This window comes from Miniopterus schreibersii, assembly GCF_964146895.1.
Source record: "Miniopterus schreibersii genome assembly, chromosome: 18".
Taxonomy (NCBI): domain Eukaryota; kingdom Metazoa; phylum Chordata; class Mammalia; order Chiroptera; family Miniopteridae; genus Miniopterus; species Miniopterus schreibersii.
The window spans coordinates 23,011,236-23,032,761 of NC_138121.1; the positions used below are offsets into that span (position 1 = coordinate 23,011,236).

Sequence of the window (21,526 nt, forward strand, 5' to 3'; positions counted from 1 at the left end):
CCCCCTCTCCTGCCCCTTAAACACCCTAATTTCCAGGACTGTTCGAGGTTCTCTGAAACGCCCTGCTCTTCCCTGCTCCTGGAGCATTTGCTTCAGTGTCCCCTCGGCCCAGAATGCCACTGCCATCTACCTTCACACATGGAACCCTCAGGGCTTTCAGAAGCAGCACAGTCTAAGAAAGGGGGGAAGAGAAACTAACATTCACTCAGCACTGGCTATGAGTTGGGAACCATCATTTAATGCTTTGTGGTAGGTACTGTTAGTCCCATAATACAGAGGTGAAAACTGAGGCTCCAAAGCTGGTGAGACCTTATTAGAGTCACCGACTCAGCAAGAGACAGAGTTTGCACTTGAGTTCACAGACCCTCTGTCTCCAAAGCACACTCGCTCCTTCGTTTCTTCCTCCCCATGCTGCCTCCAAAGTTCACAGCAAGTTTAAAAGAGAAATCTCAAAATCCTTTCTGTAACTGGGACTTCTAGTAAAAAGTCCACTGAGTTTTCTCTTCCATAGTGAGGGACTACACTAAACACAGAAAATACCACCCAATTGAAATGTACTCTGCTGAAAATGAATCCACACAACCCAACCCTTGATGGAGCTCGGAGTGTGGGGGATGAGCCCAGGAGCTTAATTAAGAGCTGGCGAGACTGCGTGAATATTAAGGGTGGAGAAGCGTAGCAAGTCGGGCCGTCAGAGCAGATGGTGAAAACAACTCTCAGACAAGACAGGGGAGAGGGAATCCTTCAGCTGCTGCAAAAAGCCCTGACAAAACATTAGCTCTCCATGACACGCTCCCAGGAGCAGGGAGCGCAAGACAAGCCCGGGTGGGAGGGTGACACTGAGACAGTGATGGGAGCATTTGACAGATGTGAGGACAATTCACAGCGAGGCCTCAGGACCCACATCTTAAGCAGGAAAGGCTTCTTGCTGCTTCTTTTGTCAATGCACCCATTCATTCACTCCCGCGTTTGGCGGGTACTTCTTAAGCACCTACTATGTGCCTGACACTGTTAGGTGCTGGAGATACAACTGTGAGCAAAAACAGAGACGATGCCTGCCCCAGCAGAGCTCATGATCTAGTGAGGGAGGAGATTATTCGTGGAATCAGGCTGTGACCATTACAAAGCAGGGTGAGTGGTGTCAGGGAAGAAACACGGTTCTACCTGAGCGAACAACACTGGAAGCTGACCTACGGGGCTCGTCGGGGAAGGTTCCCATGGGGGAATCGCTGCTCGAGCGAGCCATGAAGAATGAAGAGGCCAACTACGCACTCAGGGCTGGAGGGGAGGGCGCCAGGGCAGAGCACAGGGAGCCGGTGTGGGGAAGGGTACGAGGCAGACCTGGAGAGTGTAGGCTGCGTGAGGATGTCCTCGCCCCTTCCAGAAAGAACCCAAAACACCGTCCTACTGCAGGCTCCATCTACCTGGTTCTTAAGGCAACCCTGACAGCACAGGGAATTCCCTGGAGCCTCAGCCTCCCCTGCAGGGTGGTCTAGAACTGCCTGGGCTCCCACAGTCTTTGTGATCTGCTATCACACCCACATGCTGATCCTGGGCTCTATGCCCCTGTGTCATCTGTCATCCCACCATCCCTGCCTCTTTCCTCATTCATTCTGGCTCATTCCAGCAGACGCAGCTTGCATAGCACCTCTTCCAAGAAGCCCTCTCCTAATTCCCTTCCCAAACTTGGCTTAGGAGCCTCTGCCTATAGCTCCCTCAGTATCTTCTGCATATCTCCATCATGGTATAAGGTATTTCAATGATTTGTCTAAACAGTTTCCGGTATACAGTAGTCACCCCATGAGTACTGGTTAACATACATAATGAGGGATTAATATGTACAATACGTAAAGTGCTCTAAAAATCAAATAGGAAAATACAAAGACCCAGGTAGAAAAATAGGCAAAGGATTGAAATAACAATAGCTAATATTTATCAAATGTCTACCATATGCCAGGTAATATTCTACGGACTTTCTATGAATGAAATCACTTATTCTTTACCCCAACTCCATGAGGTATGATTATATTTGCATCTTATGAATGAAGAATTTGGCCCAGAGAGGCAAAGCAATTTGCCTGAAGCAAGGTGGCCAAATGCCCTTGTCCACCCACCATACTGAGTGTCACCTTCTCTACACTTGGCCTGACTATGCTTGGGCCACTCCCAGGGAAAGAAACACAAGCGGCAGGAACATGAGAAGATGCTCACCCTCATCTGCAAACTAAAATCAGAACAACAGAGGCTGGGAAAGCATGACAATGACTTGGGCAATGCCAGGGTTGGCAAGACTGTGTGTCCTCGGAGGCAGCCTAAGTGACCATCAGAGAGAGGACAGTTTATCTGCATACTATAAAACCCTGGGCTGCTAAAAGAGGGAAACAGATCTACATATCTGACACAGACGGATTTTTAAGTTTAAAACAAGATGTTTTCACCACCTCCCGTCTTTACTCAGATGTCACCTTCTCAGTGGAGGTCTTGGCTTCTTGTGCATGTGTGTGTGTCTTTTCATCTAAGGCCCAGAGAAAAATCACTCAGGACCAAAGGGTCCACCTCCCTGGAACGCCAAATCAGCATCTTTGGAACCACAGAAGATGTTTCAAAGGAAGGCTCTGGAATGCTAACCAGAACTTTCTCAGAACCCAGGGGAAGGTCTGCTGGTTTGAACCTAAATCCCAGAAGTGCCTTTTTTCCTTTATAAAATGAGTCAGACCTCTGACAGCTTCAGCATCGCCAGGCCTGACACCGCATCCCAACTCCTGCCCTCGACATTCTGTGTCTCAACCTCTCTGAGCCTCAGTTTCCCCACCTAGAAGCAAGGCTGTTCACAGCTAACCTTGTTATGATGCTACGTTGTTAAGCTGCTAAATCAGAAAACCGCTGAGGAGATTAAGTGGTATCCATCCCAGATGTCAGACACAAAGAAAGAGACTTAGCCTCCAGATGGAGCTCAGCACCCCCATAATCATTTGTATGGGCAGTGGGGGTGGCGGACAAGCTGTGGGTCTGGAGTTCACCCCAACAGAGAAAAGCTTTGATTTTTATTACTGTTTTGCCACCCTCTGCAGACCCTTAACTGCTTACACCTGGGGTGGGGACAGGGCTTCTACTGCCCACCCCACTTAGTTTGGTTTACCACTGATGATAAATGGCAACTTCAGGTCCTAAGGGTTTTTTGTTTGTTTGGTGGGATTTTTTTTTTTTTTTTGAGGTAGTTGAAAGAGGAAGACAGTATCTGAGCTGGCAGAGAAAGTAACTAGTCCATTTCCAAATCTTGACAGTGGTCAAGATTCCATCAGCCTCTTCTGGATGCCAAAATCAAATCCAGAATCGGGGAACCAACTGGGAGAATCTATTTCCCCCTTGGATTTGCCATGGGTCAAGTTTGCAGTCAGATTTTCCATCACAGTCTGGCTATTTCCACTCAGAGGCGGTGGCCAAGTCTAAGTCAGACGGTCTTCACATTACCACATAAAAGGGTTTCATTAGCACAAGTCACTTACTTGCCACACTCTGAAAGACAAAACAGAAGAACCACTTAGGTTTTTGTTGTTGTTACTGGTTTGGAAAACGAGCCACTTTTGAAAAAGAAAAAGGTTGGTCAAAGTCTGTTGGCTTGGGATTGGGTGTCTGAAGTGTGTTAAAAGAACAGCTGTGCCCAGGGAAACAAATACCTGTGTTAACAAGAGGCCGTGGAGTGGACACCCTCTGTGGACTTTCTGTGATTTACTAGATGGATTGGGGCCGCTGCCCAGGACATGTGGCTGGCCTGAGCCAGCTTCCCCTAGGCCTCTCCCAGGGACAAGCTGGGCACCTGGAGAAGCAGTGGTGATTCTAAAGGTCACGAACTGGGGTCGAGTTCAGGGCACAGAGTGCGAAGTTTCTGGCACACTCACGACTTTAAGGAAGCATCAAGGACGCTGTAGCAAGCCCGGGGGGGGGGGGGGGGGTGTCATTCAGGACTCTGAGGACTGTTATCTTCAAGTGAAATTGACCTATAATTTTCCTTGTTCCTCCTGTCGGATTTGAAATCCAGGTTAGACTGGCCTCATCAAAGGAACTGGAGTGTTTTCTCTTTTTCTGTTCTCTGCAACCATTTGGATATCTGTTCTAGAATAGTTGGTAGACTTGCCTATAAAACCATGGGGCCTCATGTGCCTTCTTCCCTGCTTTTTATGAGAGCTTTGTAATGGCTGAGTTAATGACTTCTTCAATAGTTCTTGCTCTGTTTGGGTTTTCTAATCCTCCTTGAGTCTGTTTTGTTGTATTTTTCTAGGATATTGAGCAGATCTTCAAACTCAATGGCACAGAGTTAGTGATAGTATCTCAAGCTCGAAAGGATTATATCCATCCATCAATAAGCAAGAGGGTGAGTCCAAGAAGTGGCTCCTGCCCCACCAGCACTCCCCGCCCCCTGCAGGGCATGTGTGTGGAACCTGGCTGGACAGTGATCCAGGGGCCAGCCCTGGACTCCAGTTGCCTGGATTTCTCTTCTCTTCCCAACCTGAACATTTGTAACCTCAGTCCCCTCCTCTATTAAATGGGTATGTCAACAGCTACCACTCAGGACTGCTATGAGGATCACAGAAAGTCCTTTGCAAACTCCCAGGCCTCACCACTGGGAAGTTCCCATACTCTCAAACTTTCAACTTGTAAATTCTCAAGAATGCAAACTCAAGGTCCAGACCAAAGGCGTTTCAATTCTCCTCGATACCATCAACTGGTATTTTCTTTTTTTCTTTTTATTGAATTTACTGGGGTGACATTGGTTAATAAAATTCTATAGGTTTCAACTCTATAATACAGCATCTGTACACTGTATTGTGTGTTCACCACCCCAAGTTAAGTCGTTAAGTCTCCTTCCATCACCATTTATCCTCCCTTTACCCTCTTCTACCTCCCCTCACCCCTCTTTCCCCCTGGTAATCACCATAGGTTGCCTGTGTCTATGAGTTGTGTTGGCTCTTATGCTTAATCCCTTCGCTTTTTTCACCCAGCCACCGAACCCACTCCCCTCTGACAGATGTCAGTCTGTCTGTATCCATAAGTCTGTTACCACCAACTGGTATTCTCAACCACTGTCTGTCATTTTCGTCTCTACCATCTTGGGGCTTATTTGGCTAGAGCAGTGGTCCTGAAAGTGGGTCTCTGGACCTGCAGCAGCATCTAGGATAATGTGCTAGAAATGCAGATTTTCAGGTTCTCCTCCATACCCACTGAGCCAGAAACTCTGGGGTTGGCACAGCCATCTGTGTGGGAGTTTTTGTTTTCTTGTTTATTTGTGTTTTCAATTTTAGTAATCTGTGTTTTAACATGCCCTCCAGGGGACCTGATACTGGCTTCATGTTTGAGAGCCCTAGGTTCTCGAAAGTCCCAGGGCATGTCCCATGCTGGTGCTCAGTTCTGGACTGCTGTTAAAACACGGTAACTCCACTATGTTCAACAAAGGAAAAAATGATAATCATGTTGAAAACGTGAGCAGGAAGAGATAAACAAACACTATACCAGTGAAAGCTGAGATAACTGTAAAAGATCAATGGAGAGAACGTGGCAAACGCGCGCATCGGTGTGGGATGACTCATTCAATGACAGGAACAATTCTGAAAGCACGAATCAAGCAGTGTCTGGAGGGCAGTGCCTGTGCGACAGACAACAGTCTCGGGAAACAAGGAAAATTATCTCAAAATTCGAAGCCATGTGAACCCAGGCCACGGGCTCAGCATCAACAGTGGAAACTCATTGGTTTCACGGAAATTCAGAGAATGTGTCGTGCTGGGGTTCAGAGCGACGCGCTGGCTCCTGGTTAGGGATGTTTCCGTCGGTGAAAGGCTCATCTGAATCTGTAAAGTGTTGACACTCTGGCTTATTGGAGACCAGGAAACACTAACCAGTGTTCCTGCACCAGACCACGGAAGCTAGCTAACCAAAAGCTTTTTCATACAGATGAAACTGTTCTGTTTTAGAATACAAAGAGATGCCTGGTAGAAAGTGCATGAGCAAGGAGAAATTATGCCAGGTATTAAGCCTTCGAAGGACCAAATTACATTCCCATGTACGAGGTGACCATCCAACGAGTCACTTGGGATCTACCCCAAGTCGATCTATGAAGCATCACTTACAACCAAACACATCCACGGGAACTACGGGACATATACACCCATGGCCATTAAAATTCAGTATTTAAAATGCATAGCCCCCGCCCTGTCTCCTGAAATCCTGATCCATTCCATTGGGGTGGAGCTCATTTTAAACAAGCTCCCCAAGCGATACTGAGGCAGATGGTCCCCAGACCACAGGGCCGTTAGGGAAGAAGAAATAGAACCAAGAGCAGTACCTAGTCGCTACAGAGGCTTCACAAGCACTGCTGGGGAAAACGTAGCCTGAAACCAAAACACCGGAGCCCTGATTTAGCACTTGTTCCCACAGCACAGATCAGGGAAGTCAGCAGTAAATGAGTAACGTGTTACATAAGTTGCTTTTCTGTATGCAGAACCTTAATCTACCAAAGAGAAGTTAAAATCATACAAAAAGCAACAGCCCACCCCCAAAACAAATGCTGGGGAAGCGCAGCCAGGATCTCCCCAGCCATCTTCTGCCAGGCAAAGATGAGTCTGCCTCGATGCTGAAAACCCCCCGTCAGCTTACCCTTTGTGCCACTGGGAACTGGATCCTTTGGTAAAGGTGGTCAGGAGAAAGGGGTTAAGGAGTGGGGAGGAAGAAGACACTCAGTCCCACATGAGCACTGGCACTGGCTTCATCAAGGCTTCCCTCTGGTTGAAAACATAAGTGGAACCATGCACTTGACTACAGCTTTGACCCCTTGCTGCAAAGTTCTGGAACCACAAAACACCTTCTGTCTTGGGTCTTGTCCAAGAACCCCAAACCACTCTCTCTCTCTTTCTCTGGAAAGGATTCCCAGCCTTTGCCTCTCCCCAGTTACCCCAAGACCTGAATAATAAGCTAGTTCTCACCAAAGTGTTAAAGACTGACAGTGTTTGGGGCATTTACCACCCTAGTGACCACAGAAGATGTCAAGACAGGTATGAAAAGGCATATCATGTATATAACATATGTGTTATTCCTTCTAATGAGCGAGTTTTCTCAACACTGACCTAGAGACATCCACTCTGAACTTATTGGAGAGTATGTTGTTTCAGAGGAATAAGTCCTTACCTGTCTTTTTATTATGCTACTCCAAGCAGCTAACATAGTGATTAACCCTTAGGAAGTTTTCAAAAAAATAAGTATTGAATTGATTTAAATTTATACCTGATGTAAAACTTAACTGCCATCCCCATATTGCCACAGTGTGTGTCTCAAAATGCATAAGAGTCTCTCAGCATGCTTGTTAAAAACCATGTTTGCCCTGCCCAGTGTGGCTCAGTAGGTAGAGTGTTATCCTGTGCACCAAGAGCTCTCAGGTTCCATTCCCAGTCAGGGCACATGCCCGGGTTGCAGGCTCGACCCCCAGTGGGGGGGAAATGCAGGAGGCAGCTGATCAATGCATCTCAATGATGTTTCTCTCTCTCCCTCTCCCTTTCTCTCTCTCTAAAAAAAAAAAAAAAAATCAAACATATTTTAATTAATTAACTAATTAAAACCCATCTTCTCAGCTCTACCCAAGATGTAGTAAATCAGACTCTCTGGGACCTGCATTCTTACACATGTAATCTTACACATGTACAATCTGAGAACCACTGCCTTAACCTTATGGGGAATCTCAAGGACACCAATACTATGAGATGTGATTAAACAAAAGGGTCCTTTGGGAACACCTAAAGCAGAACACAACAGAGGCAGGCAGCTTCCTCCTCTCTATCCAGGCATGGGCCCAAGTGGAGTAAAGAACACAGGAAAAAAATGAGGCCAACAAGAGACCAGAGATGTGGAAACTCTCAGCAGCATTCTGGAGCTAAGGCTGGAAGTTAACAAGGCCACCAACTCATCCAAACAGACTTATCCTTGCCTATTTTCCCCAATGTGGGGTAGCGTGCCCATCATCAGATCGTGAACAAGGCCCAAGGATGGAGAGGAACTGGCCGGCACTCTGCCCCACTTTGGAATGTTGCAGGGAACCAGAGGCGCTCCTTCACCCAGACTCCTCCACTGGCTTCTCTCCTCACGCGGCAGGCTGGCAGCTAAAGTGAGCAAACCATCCTCCCTCATGCTTCTCCTCTCGCTCTGCAGCCACAGTTTGAGCAGGACAGGGCACTTCTACCAGTCAGACTGCAAGGAATCATGCCCAGGTTTCCTCTGCCTGCACACCAGAAGCCTCAGAAGCTCCACTCACCAGCAACCCTCCCCAAGACAGGGAATTCCTCCACTGCCAGCAGTTATCACAGGAGCGTCAAACACAGATAAAGTCTGTGCCAGACCTCATTTACACAAACCCACTCCTCCGGGAGAGGTGAATTTTTAAAAACAAACAGCATTTACACACAGTAGCAGGCAGAGTCACGTCAGCATCAGGGATCCCCAGACGGAAAGGGGGGATCAATCTGGGGCAGAGGCTGCTAAATAAATCCTGTTTGGGTGAAACTCCTCTCTGGAGACAGAGGAATCTCAAAGTGATTGCTCAGATTCCCTGGCAAGACCCCCTAAGGATGTCATGCTCTCCCCAGTAGAACATGCTCTGGGCACTCGGAACTCTGAAAGCATCGTCACTGTCCTGTGCAGTTGCCCCCATCACCCCATCCCTCCAGGACCTCTTCCAGCCTGTCCTACTGGCATCCAGTACCCCTGCTCCCACACACACCCTGGTTCCATCCAGGGCATTGATGGCCCTACTCTGTTGGACACAGGCTCTCCACACTCATGCAGGGTTTCCTGACATCCCAAGGCTCAGGGTTCTGGCAGCTAAAGAGAAACCACGCAGACACACAGGTATCCAAGAAATGGGTGAGTGCGCATTGTGGGTAAAGACAGGTAACCTGGAAGACTTGGCCACAAGGACTCGACTGAGGAGCAATTTGACTACTGGAGAAATGTCAGGCTTGGGAGCTTGAATTACCTAGGTCATTGCCTCTCTGTTCTTAATTTTGCCTGTGGGGACAAGGTAAGGGGGACGAATGCTATCACCTTTGCTGTGTTACTTCCAGGATGGAGTAAGAAGGTAGGGAGCAACCAAAAGAATTAGCACAGGATGGGGACAGGGCAGCATTTAGGACCTAACATAGAAATGGGGCCAGATCATGCATGTTAGCTATAGATGAAGGGCAAGAGGCTCCAGCTTACGAACGGGTTAGAAGAATCCCAAGTCCAAACTGGGTCTGAGGAGGACCAGACATGAACCCAAACCTCACCTCTGGGCTATACTGCTGGGGGTCCCAAGAGATTGATAGCAAGGGCTCTGAGAGGTGCGTGCTGCCCTGAAAAGGCACTGGCCTTCTGGGGACATCAGTCTCAGATCCTGGCAGGTGAGGAATCTGAGCTGCCCTCACAGGAGAACCTCTAGTGTCAGGAATTTTCAACCCATTCCCGGCCTTGGCTGGAGTACCAGTGGCTTGGTCCCCCCACATGCATGGGTGACTGTAACCAATGTGGGCACATGACCAAATCCACATGGCCCTAGGTGAGAGAGACAAAGGGAGAATAACTTCCTAGCTAAGAGTCAGGGACAGAGTGGGGACCTTATGTGTGCATGCAGAACCCCCATCTGCCATGGCTGGAGCCAAACGCAGGAGAAAGACAAGCCACGTACCGAGCCCGTTCTCTGCCAGTGCCACATGGTTGATATCACACTCGCCCAGGTCTTGCTCTCCAACATCATTCAGATCCAAGCCGGGCTGGTGGGACCCGTTTCCAAAGTGCCTCTCATCCTTCTCAGATCCGGTGTCCCCGTTTTCTATCCCATTCTGAGCCTTTTTCAGGGGCATTATTTGCAAACCACTGGGGGTAGTCCTGTAAGACACCGTCTTGGCAGCCCTGTCACCTCCCGCAGGGGGCTTGGCTGGATACCCCTTCTTCGGCTTGGACAGGGAAGGGTTGATCCGCTTCCGTTTATGAGAAGTCCCTTTGCTCTTTCCAGATTCTGAAGGTCTACTGGAGAGTTTCTCCACTGATGGGCCTCGGCTGTCGCGCAGGAGCTTGGAGGCGCTGGCCTGCTTCCCTGACTTAATCCTCTTGTCCTTGGATAGGTGCAGCCCATTGAATTCATCGATAAACTCCTCACAGTGCAGTAGATGGTGCTCTGGCTCCCACGTGTCCTCTGTGCTCCCGTAGCCTTTCCATCGGATAAGGTACTCCCATTTTCCTTTCTTGTTCTTTCTCTTGTCTACAATCCTTTCGACCTGGGATACGAGATGAGAGTCAGAAAAGAGAGAAAGGAAAAATTCAGTCCCAGACAACAAGAACAGCACAAAGTCCTCAGGATAAAGGTGAAACCCTGGCCATAGGGCAAGCTATCCAAAGCCCCTGACGCTTCCAGGAGCGTTCAAGGTGGCTGGTTTATTTTAAGACATCCCTGAATGGAACTCAAGGTACATGGTCATTTCCCATGACTCAGCGACACCAGGCCTGGCTGGCAGCATCTGCCTGTCCAACCATCCAAAGGCTTACTCTCGCTTGAAATCACATTGCAAGTTTTCACTAAAAATCTTCATTCTTTTCATTGCACCAAAGTAGAATTAGACTTTTAAAGACCAATTTGGTGTTGGTTTTTCACCCCTACTTATAATAATAATAATAATAAGAAGAAGAAACATTTATTAAGCATTTATATGGTAGGCGCTATGCTGATGTACCTCTACTTATAATAATACTATATGATTAGTAACATCCATTGGGCACATATGAGGCAGACGTTATACTAAATGTGGACATGGATGTCCCCATTTCCTTTTCTCCTGACAACAACCCAAAGCGGTAGATATTCTTTCTATCCCCATTTTACAGTGAGGAAACCTGGGCTCAGAGAGATTAAGTCACTCAACCAAGTTCCAAGCTGGTAAGGGAAGAGCTGGGATTGGAACCACTCTTCCCCGAGATTTATTTTCTTAATTATTAGGCCATACCAACTCTCAATGACAAAAATCTTCTATATTGATCAAAAATGACTTGGATCAACAAAACCCAATTCCCCCAATTCAGAGCCCCAAGCTGCAACACAGGGGGCTGAGGCAAGGTGATAGGTAATATTTGTTGAGATCCTACTGTGTGCCTTGCATAACCCCATGGGTGTATGTACACTATCATTACTCCCATTTGATAGATGAAGGACTGAGGATGAGGCAACTTGCCTGCGACACAGGGCTAAGAGATGGTGGGGGTGAGATCTGAACCCAAGTCCCTCTGGGTGTAAAGCCACGTGCTACTGCCTTCCTACCTTCCAGTAAGAATATCTCCCATCTTCAAGTAATCCCATGAAAAACACACTTAGGAAAATGCCAGTCCCAATGCTAATAACCAATGTGTTTAGGTGAAGAGTATGTGAGGGTGGATTTATTATCCTTTCAACTCTACTATAGATTTGAATTTTTTTATTTTAAAAAAAAATGACAGAAAATTCCAATGCTCTACCTCAAAAAAGCAAGATTTCAAAGAAAAATTAAACAATTACATTCAAATGTTCCTTATAATTCAATGTCAACATAATATACTTTTCTAGAATGGAATTTTGACCTAAGGACATTAATAAGTGAGGAATATACCCTTGAAACTTATGAAAAGAAAAATAATATGAGAGGGGAGAAGTGGGTACAGTTATAGTTGGAAATTGTTGAACATGGGTAATGGGTATGTGGAGGTTCATTATATGATTGTTTATGTTTACATGTTTAATTTTTCCATAATAAAGAGAAAATTTTGAAAACTGAAATCGTGTACCACAACAGAGGCTATGCAAAATAATTAAGTGACTTTCATTGTTTTGCACTTAATAAATATGCAAATAGCCAAGCTTTACTGCCTCTTCATAACACTGCTTCTTCATAGACAATTCTAATTGTTTCTTTAATTGATTTATCTCAAATCAAACTGGCCTGTTTCTATTAAAAATTCTTTCCTTATAAAATGCCCTGTGAACATCTGTTTTAGATTTATTACATAATTTTCAGAAGTATCACACAAACTCTATAACAGTTTTAAAAAGTAAAATCATACCAAACTAATCCAACTTTCAACCTTTGGGTCAGGGAATGGGGCTAGCTAAGTAGTCATTTATGATAATGCTTCAGAAAGTCAAGAGTGTTTCTGGAAGATCCTGCAGCTTTGCACACTTGGAGGACGTTACAGAGGGGAACCTCCACAGGTTTACAGAGGGAGAAAAGTGAACGAGCAGCCTCCTCCTGCCTGAAGCAGGAGCAAGCCCAGATATGTCTTGGGAGCTAAGGGATTTCTGTTGGCACAGGGGTCTCCAACTTCAGGAAGCAGATGCTTGGCCCCTAGGATGGAGACACTGCTTCTCCAGGATGAAGCAAAAAACCAGGCTAGACAAATAGCCAACACAATGAACAGGTCTGTGGGTGGAGAGGTGGGTGAGTGGGTGGATGGATGGATGGATGGATGGAAAAATGGATGGTTAGTGGAAGGATGAACAGATGTGAGGATAGTAGAATCAGGGATAAGTAAAAAGATGGATAAATGAACTGATGGCTAGATAGGTGGGTGATGAGTGAAAGGGTGGGTAGAGAGATGAATTCTGCAATAAATGGGTAGATGGATAGCACTCATCAAAATGAATGTGTATTTAAGAACAGAGGCCCTGGAGCAAGATTATCTGGTTTAAATCTACTGGGAAGCCTTTTATCATGTGTTCTTCAGCAAGTTACTAAACCTCTTTGGGCCTCAGATGACTCATCGAGCAAGGGGGAAATAACAGCACGTACCTCACAGTGTGGTTGTGGAGAGTATACAAATAAGTAGTTTTGCATTCCATAGTAAAGGTCACTTAATCTTGCAAAATCTAAAGACAGATTGTTTCCCCGCCCTGCAGAATATGACTCTTAGAATAAGCAATTCCTCCCTGGGAAGAAGACAAAGTCCACCTACTACAATGGCTATGCAGAGTAGGGCCACTCGAGGGCCTGGGGAGTCAGCAAGGGTGCAGTGTCTGCAAGCCTATTTGGAGCCACTGTGGGGGAGGGGAGGAGAGCTTATTTTTCCCTCCACATTACTGGAGGATTGAGTCACAGAGTCACAAGTGGCTTTGAGGTGACAGAAATCCACTGCTTCCACCTCTGGTCCCATCCACTGGGCGGTATGACTGCCATTTCTACTTAAATCAACTCAGTACCAACAATGAACAGTACTAATAGGATCATCCCTAATAGTCTGATGTGTGGGGAGGAAACACAGCTGGCTCTGCCACTTTCTATCAACATGACCCAGGGCAAGTTGCCCAACCTCTCTGGCCCTCGGTGCCCCCACCAATAAAACAGAAATCGTAATAATAACACTGATGATAATAATAGCAGCAGCTACCTGCAAGGTTATCGGAAGACAGAAAAGAACACAATGGGGAAAGTAAAGGGCCTTGAATATCATGAAGCACAAGGAGGTGGGTGGAAAGCCTCTAAAAAGTATGAAACTTCAGTGGGCAAAAGTGCTGTATATACCTTATTTCCTCCATGCTTTAAACATTTTTAAAAGTTTTTTTCAGGTTTAGAAAAACAATCACTTCTTCTGAAAGACCAAAATGCCCACAAGGAGCTCAGAAGAAAGCTGGCTCTCGAGTATCCCCCCTATTGGGAATGTGCCATCTCCTGGGACCTAATCTCCTGCTTCACATCCCTGCGTGGGACCAGAAGAACCCCTTTTCCTCGCCTTCTGAATAGCATCTCAAACAGAACCAGAATTCTAACTTGTTCTGCTGCTGACAACAGCCCGCGTTATTGAGGACTTGACCTTGCATAGGATTGCAACATTCTCTGTCTGCGAAATCTTTTCTTCCTCTTAAGCTCCCCAAACCTCCCCCACAGTCCCCTAACTCTATGCACCTGCTGACAAGAGAGACTGTGCCTCCAGGTGCTGGTGGCTCTGCTCCTGGTGCCCACCCCCACCCTACGTGTACCACCCGCCCCCCCCCCACACATGTCCTGAAGCTCAGTCCCTCCAAATGAAGTCAGCCCTGTCAATCCCCTTCCCTTTTCCATGTACTTACTAACTTCTGCATGGATGATATTAAAAAACAGTGTGCTCACACACACACGTCAGCTTCTTTTTTCAAAGATAAGCAATCTGAGACCCTGGACTATTCCTTAAAGTTCAACCAAATCATTAATTAACATTTACTCTCTCCCATCCCAGCTAATACGACAGGCCATTCTACTGCAGGGGAATTCTGATGCATTATTAGCGGTGCCACAATGACAAACGGAGAGCTGTCTCATTAGGAAAAATAATGATGACGATCGCCGTTATTAGTACATGCTAAGTTGCAGGAACTGTGCTAAGCACTTATCTACAAGGCGTTAGATTTCACCTTCATACCCAGGCTTTCAGCTGCACGTTATTATTCTAACACCACTGACAGGGGAGGAAACTGAGGCTCAGAGAAGGTAGGTAACTTTCCCTGCATCACACAGTCAGCAGGTGGTTGGCCGAGACTGGAACCCTAGTTTGTCTGACTCTGCAGGCGGAGATCTTAGCCACCTGGCCACACTGCGCCCGTGGGAAACCATCGGGCTGGCAGGGGACACAGTCCTTAAATGAGTGAGCAGAAAGTAGCACGTGGTGACACATGATGGAAAGCGCTCTGGCGGTGAGGAGATGGACAGGAAGGAAGGTTCCTCTGAGAAAGAACAGTCCAAGCTGAGACCACACTGGGCCTTGAGAGACAGAGAAACTCTGGACCAGGGAGAGGCCTGACCAAGCAGAGAGGGGCTGCTCCCCACCCTCCTCCTCAGCCTTCCGCTGGCAGGCAACCACCCACCACCCACCACCACCCGACACATTCCCAGTAGACCAAGGGCCAGCCACTTGGGTGGGATCCCTACACATTAACTATATGTTATACACGTGAGCTCATTCAATCTTCAAAATAACCCAACAAGGCAGGTAATTTTATTCTTTTTTTTTATAGATGATAAAACCGAGGTACCCAGAGGTAAAGGGCCTTGGCCAAGGCCTCACCTCTAACAATCAGCGGAGAGTTGAGACTTGGTCTAATGTGTCTTGGCTCCGGACCCCATCCTTTCAATGACTACTCTATACTAATCCAGTGAGCCCAACCTGACTGAGGCTGACAGCATATCTGCAGCTTCAGACACTTGCCTTCAACCCCTGCCAAAGTCACTTGACTCTCCTGGGGTCCCCTAGCGTGCCATGTGGGCTCCCTCCCTTTCTGCTCCAATTCCCCATTGGCTCCAATGGAAACAGACAAATCATCAATCGTATGCCCTATCCCAGCTTCCCACCAAGAGAAACAGCATATAAAATTATAATAACCTAGAAACCCAGGATTACTAATCAAAGATGTTCCAGGCTTAAAGGAATGCCCCCACACCAGATGAGGTTGGGTTGAGAAACTTTGGGTTACTAGTACATGGCTCTGAATGCAAAGAGCAAGACCAATAAAGAATAAAGGAATTGCCCTGGCCAGTGTGGCTCAGTTGGTTGGAGCATCATCTCATACACCAAAAGGTGGCACGTTCAATTTCTGATCAGGGCACATACCCAGGTTGTGGGCTCCATCCCCAGTCAGGCCACAAGCAAGAAGCAACCAATGTTTTTCTCTCACACGGATGTTTCTCTCTTTCTATCTCCGCCTTCCTCTCTCTAAAAATCTTTTTATTTTTATTTTTAAAAGGGGATAAAGAAAGATGTCCATGCCTACTTTCTGCCCATACATATAACAGAGCAGCCATCCCTAGACACTCCCTGATTCTGGACCTCAAGCCACCCATCCACAAGGACCTCTCTCTGCATCCTTTCAACATCCTGGGATGGTTCCCTTGGGGGTAGAAAGGCACAGGGGCCCCATTATTACAACTTGGGGTATGAAGTCCTTGGGAAAAATAAAGACAAGAGGATTTCTGGGAGCAACTAGATATGGGCTGTTTCAGGTCTATAAGACTGATTGCTTTGGATTCTCTAGTCAGAGAAGGCAGGACAAACAGGTGGCATTTCCTGTTCTGTCCAGCAAAACTACACCAGGAAAACAGACCAAGACATTCAATTCAGTGCCATGTAATTTAATCCAGTCTCTGGGTGAGTCTGAACAGGGATCTCAGTGGCATCCAGGTGATGAAGGTGCCAAGAAGAATTCCCACACCCATTCTATTGGAAAATGCAAAACCAGAGAAACCTCTTTTTGATCAAAACACAAAGACAAAAACTGGTAACAACAACCTCATCAAAGGACATACTTATAAAAATGTCTAAAGAATATAAGAATGTGGCCCTAACTAAAAATTCTCAATAAAATCCAAGAAAAGTTCTACTACACATTCAATAACATTTATGTCATCATTCAAAAAGCTGCAGAAAAAGTGATGAAATAAAACCAACTAGATAAGGAAACTGAAATAAAAAGAAGACTCATTTACATAAGAAAGGATGTAAGGAAACCACAAAAAAAGATGCAAGCAAAGAAATAAAATTCCCATTGGAACCAGGAAAGGACAGAATCCACATATTGAGAATAAAATCAGTGATATGGATAATGTACTTCAAAAGCTCTCCCAGAATGCTGAAGAACATAGAGTTTTAAAGAAAACATTAAGGAAACTGAGAAAAGATATCCAGAAAAGTTAATAGACATTCAACCAATGTAAGTCTAGCAGAGGGGAAAAAATCAAAATATCACAAGAACACTAAGAAGGTAGAACAGAAAAAAATCTCTGTATCTTGAGTCTGTAGGTCAAAAAAGATCTCCGTGGTGGAAGAAGCAGAGGTTGAAAATAAATCAACTTTGTCTCTATTCTGGCAAAACTTCTTAACTTCAAAAAATTAAACTCCCCATCCTCACACTACAACCCTGCTCCAACAAAAATGGCAGGAAAAAATCAGGCAGGCTTTAGAGAACATTAAATGCTAGATCACAAGTTAAAAATAAAATAAGTATTATAAACTTAAGAACTCAAAAACCAGTCAAATGGACTTTCAGATGAGAAGGAAGGGGGAAGACAACTCCTGTGTTAAGGGACAAAACATAAGCTACTCATTTGAAAAATGAGTGTGGAGGATCATGTAGTGCCAGAAAATAAGAAAGTGCTCAAAAAATAAGTAAATAAATCCTAAATGATGGGGGCATGCCTAAGGAGCCCACTGAAAAAGTTCCCAATGCAAAAGCTGAAACAATTTGAATGACAAAATAAACAGTGATAGTACTACATTTCTAACCCAAAGAATAACATAAATATCCGGGAGTTCATCTAACATTAAAAAATGAATTGTCAGAAGCTGGCCTGCAGGCCAAATCTGGCCTGATGTCTGTTTTTAAAAATAAAGATTTATTGGAACATAACCATGCCCGTCCATTTATGTGTTATCTATGGCTGTTTCACACTACACAAGTTAGAGTTAATCATGTGACAGAGACCTATGGCCCACAAAGTCTACAATATTTGCTATCTGGCCCATTATATAAAAAGTTTGCTGACTCTGGAATAACTAAAACTAACAGGGAGAAGAGTCAAATGGTGCTTGTAGAAGTACTCCAATAATAAATTTAAAAGAATACAGGAAACAGAAAAATCAGCATTAGAGCATCACAGTAATAACTGGTATAGGCAAGATCCACAGAAGAATGCTAAAATTAGTAATCTTTAGAGAGAAATAGGACATTTGCACAGCCTCACTGTATCTCACCTGACATATTAATTAACCACCATGATAGTTTTAACAGACGCCCACCAATTGATACCCCTCTCTTCAGGGGGCAGAACTTAATTCCTCTGACCTTGAGGGACTGGACTTAATGACTCCTTTCTAACAAACAGAGTAAGCAAAGGAAAAATAGGTGTACAGTGGAGAAAGCTGGCAAACCCCAGCGATCAAGGTTGCACCACCAGTGATAGACCATGCTGATGTCATGTGTGCTCTGACATGATTCACTGAGAAGGCCACTTCCCCTCTGTGATATGATCCCCCAAACCCATAACCTCATGAAGAAACATCAGACAAACCCAAATTGAGGAACAGTCTACGAAATACTTGACCAGTCCGCTTGAAAAGTGTCAAGGTCATGCAATGCAGTGGAAGACCAAGACACTGCCTCAGATTGGAGGTCACGGAGGAAAGGTAATAACTAAAAGCAATACGGTATCCTGGACTGGATCCTGAAACAGAAAAGGCTGCTCCTGGAAATCCTGGAACATCCTAATAAAGTCTGTTGTTCAGTTCACAGCACAGCACCAATGCTAATTTCTTTGTTTTGATAAATGTACAAGGTATCAGACGTAAATAATCATGAAAACTGGCTAAGGGTATATGGGAACTCTGTACTATGTAACTTCTGAAAAATACATAAATTATTTCAAAAGTGCTTTAAAAAGTACACCTATGGATTATACTAAAACTTTTTAAAAAGCATCTGAATAACAGTAACAACAATCATAAAAGCCTAGCACTTATAAGTATTCATTATATACTCATTCACTCAGTGATGAGTTAAAAGAAGGCAAAAACACATTGGGAAGGATCAAGTCCTATGAAGAATATCAAAGTAAAACCGAGGCGCAAAATGCACTCAGAAAGGAAGACTATTTTAATTACAAATACTAAATGCATAACAGTCCCGAGCTTTTCTGCACTGAATAGACCAAGAAGTAACCTTTTAAAATTTAACAGAAAATAAATGGAAACAGTTTGAACTGAAGACTTAAACTCAGTGCTTTCCGACAGAGGCAGGTCAACAGATAGAAAATATGGATATAAAGAATCTGAGTGATGTAAATATGATGGTCAATCTGGCAAGTATTACACATATTTGCAGAAATTAACTGAAAGTGATAAAAGAAAATATTCTCAAGCAATAACTTGATAGCCAACAAAGATATTTTTTTAAAGTGAAAAAGAATTCCTCGCAGAAAAGCTAAGGGAATTAATCTCCAGCAGACGTATTATACGCAAAACGTTAAAGGAAGTTCTTCAGACAGAAGGAATATAATACCAGACAGAAACTTGGATCTATACAAAGAAATAGAGAGCACTGAAATTGGGATAAATGAGGGTAAAAATAAACTCTTTTTTTCTTGCCTTTAATTGCTCTGAAGTTAAATGCCTATCTTCAGTAAAAAGAGCAACGTATTATGTGTCCAAGGCATATGTAAAGGTAACATGGGTGACAGCAATAGGACAAAGGCAGGAGAGAAGTAAGGATATATTGCTGCAAGGCTGTTAAATTATACAAGCAGCAGTAGAAGCTATAAGAAGGTAAACTAAGTGAAGATATGTAGTGTAAGCTTTAGGGCAATTACTTTTAAAAATAAACAGATAAATAACTGCAAGGGTTAAAAATCATGAGAAATGCTGAGCTTTAAAAAAAAGTTAAGTCAAAAGAAGGCAATAAAATGAAGCAAAGAACAGATGGAGCAAATAGAAAACAGATAGATCAAAAATTTTAATACAATTATACAAATAATTACATTAATGTAAATGGCATAAACATCAACTAAAATGCCAATATAGTCAAATTGGATAAAAAAGCAAGACTCCAATGTATGTTGTTTCTAAGAAATCTACTTTCAGTCTGAAGGCCTAGGCTACAAGTAAAATGATGGGAAAATATACTGTGAAACAATACTGAAAAGAAAGCTTGAGTAGTTATATTAATATCATAAACAGCAAAGTTTAGAACACAGAATATTACTGAAGACAAACAGGAACATCACATAACAATAAAAGAGTCAGTTCTCTAATAATGTATAACAATACAAAATGTTTATAACTTAACAATAGTTACAAAAATAGGAAACAAAAATTGAGCAAACTGATGGAGAATTAGACATACACACAATTATGGTTGAAGACGTCAGCATTACTGTTGGTAATTAACAGAACAAGAAAATATAAAATCAGTAAGGATGCAAAATACCTTAAAAACACTATGAATCAATTTGGCCTAACTGACATTTAGAAAAGACCTCACACAAAAACAACAGAATATACGCTCATTTCAAGGGCTCATGGTACACTTATCATACTCTGGGCCATAAAACAAACCTTAAAAGTTCAAAAGCATAGAAATCATACAAACTATATTCTCTGACCATAAAAAAGTAAACTACAAATTAACAAAAATATACTTAGAACACTCACCCTTAATATTTGCAAATTAAACCACATACTTCTAAATTAACCCATGGGTCAAAGAAGTCTCAAAAGGAATTTAAAAATATCTTAAAACAAAATGAAAAGGAAATGAGTACAACATATAAAAATGTGTGGGAGGTAGGTAAAACAGTGTTCAAAGGAAGGTTCATAGCATTTTATGCTTATGTAAGAAAAGAAGAGAGGTCTAAACTAAATAATCTAAATTTCCACCCTAGAAAATTAGAAAGAAGAAAAAATTAAACTCAAAACTGGCAGAAGAGAAGAAAGTAATAAATATAGAAACAGAAATACATGAAATGTAAAATTGATAAACCTCTAGCTAGACTTAGCACACACAAAAAAGTGAAAACACAAATAACCTATAACAGGAATGAAAGGGTGGCTATCCACAGAGACCCACAGATACACATTTAGGTGCATAATCCATGGTTGCCATGGGTTGGGGGCAGGGATGAGTCGGTGAAAGACAGGATTTTTAGGACAGTGAAACTACTCTGTATATTATAATGATGGCTCCATGTCATCACATATGTCTCCAAACCCCTAAAAGCACACCACCCAGAATGAACCCTAATGTAAACTATGGACTTTGGACAACAATGATGTGTCAATGTAGATTTATCAATAATAATAATTTGTAAAAAGACACATGACAGACTAATGAAATAGTGACCTTTATAACAAACAGTTACTGTCCAGGTTATATTAAAAACTTTGAAGTCAAAAACAATACAAATGGGCAAAGAACCAGAATAAAAAATTCAAATAAGTAAAAATGAACACAGCATACTAAAAAGTGGGGTCAAACTCATCACTAATCAGGAAAAGTAAAAACTAAAACAATAAGGTCAGGCAAAACTAGGTCAGGGTGTAAGGAAATGAGTAGCCACATCACATAAGCCCTTGGTCAGAGTACATACTAGTATGCCCTTTAGGGAGGGTAATTTAACAGACACCTATAAAAATGTAAAATGCATAGATATCAGATATCTTTTAAAAAATTTAATATCCCCTGCCACACACACACACACACACACACACACACGCAGTATTCAGGGTCACATCACAGTAGCTCAGGCCAAGGGACCATAAGCAGAAGAAATGTGCGTCCCCTCTGAACAAGAACATTTCATTTCCTGCCTGCTCTCTCTTCCATACTAGTAACCACGGAGTTGCTTTTGGTGCAGCAACAGAACAGTTGAGCCTCCCCCATTAGCCAGGGCCCCTGAGGGACGGGGTGGAGCTGAATCCCCCACCGCCCCATGTGGCATGAGTGAGAAATATATCTTTGTTGTATAAAACTGCACAA

General features: G+C 43.9%; 1 protein-coding gene across 1 annotated transcript in view; it reads right to left on the minus strand.

Annotated features, from left to right (window-relative positions):
- The window catches only part of CDYL2 (chromodomain Y like 2), a 128,680-nt gene that overhangs the window by 30,724 nt on the left and 76,430 nt on the right, over positions 1–21,526 (minus strand). The window contains exon 2 of the mRNA XM_081117610.1: positions 9,704–10,292. Coding sequence (XP_080973736.1) covers positions 9,704–10,292 — 589 coding nt within the window. The remainder of the gene's footprint in view (positions 1–9,703; positions 10,293–21,526) is intronic.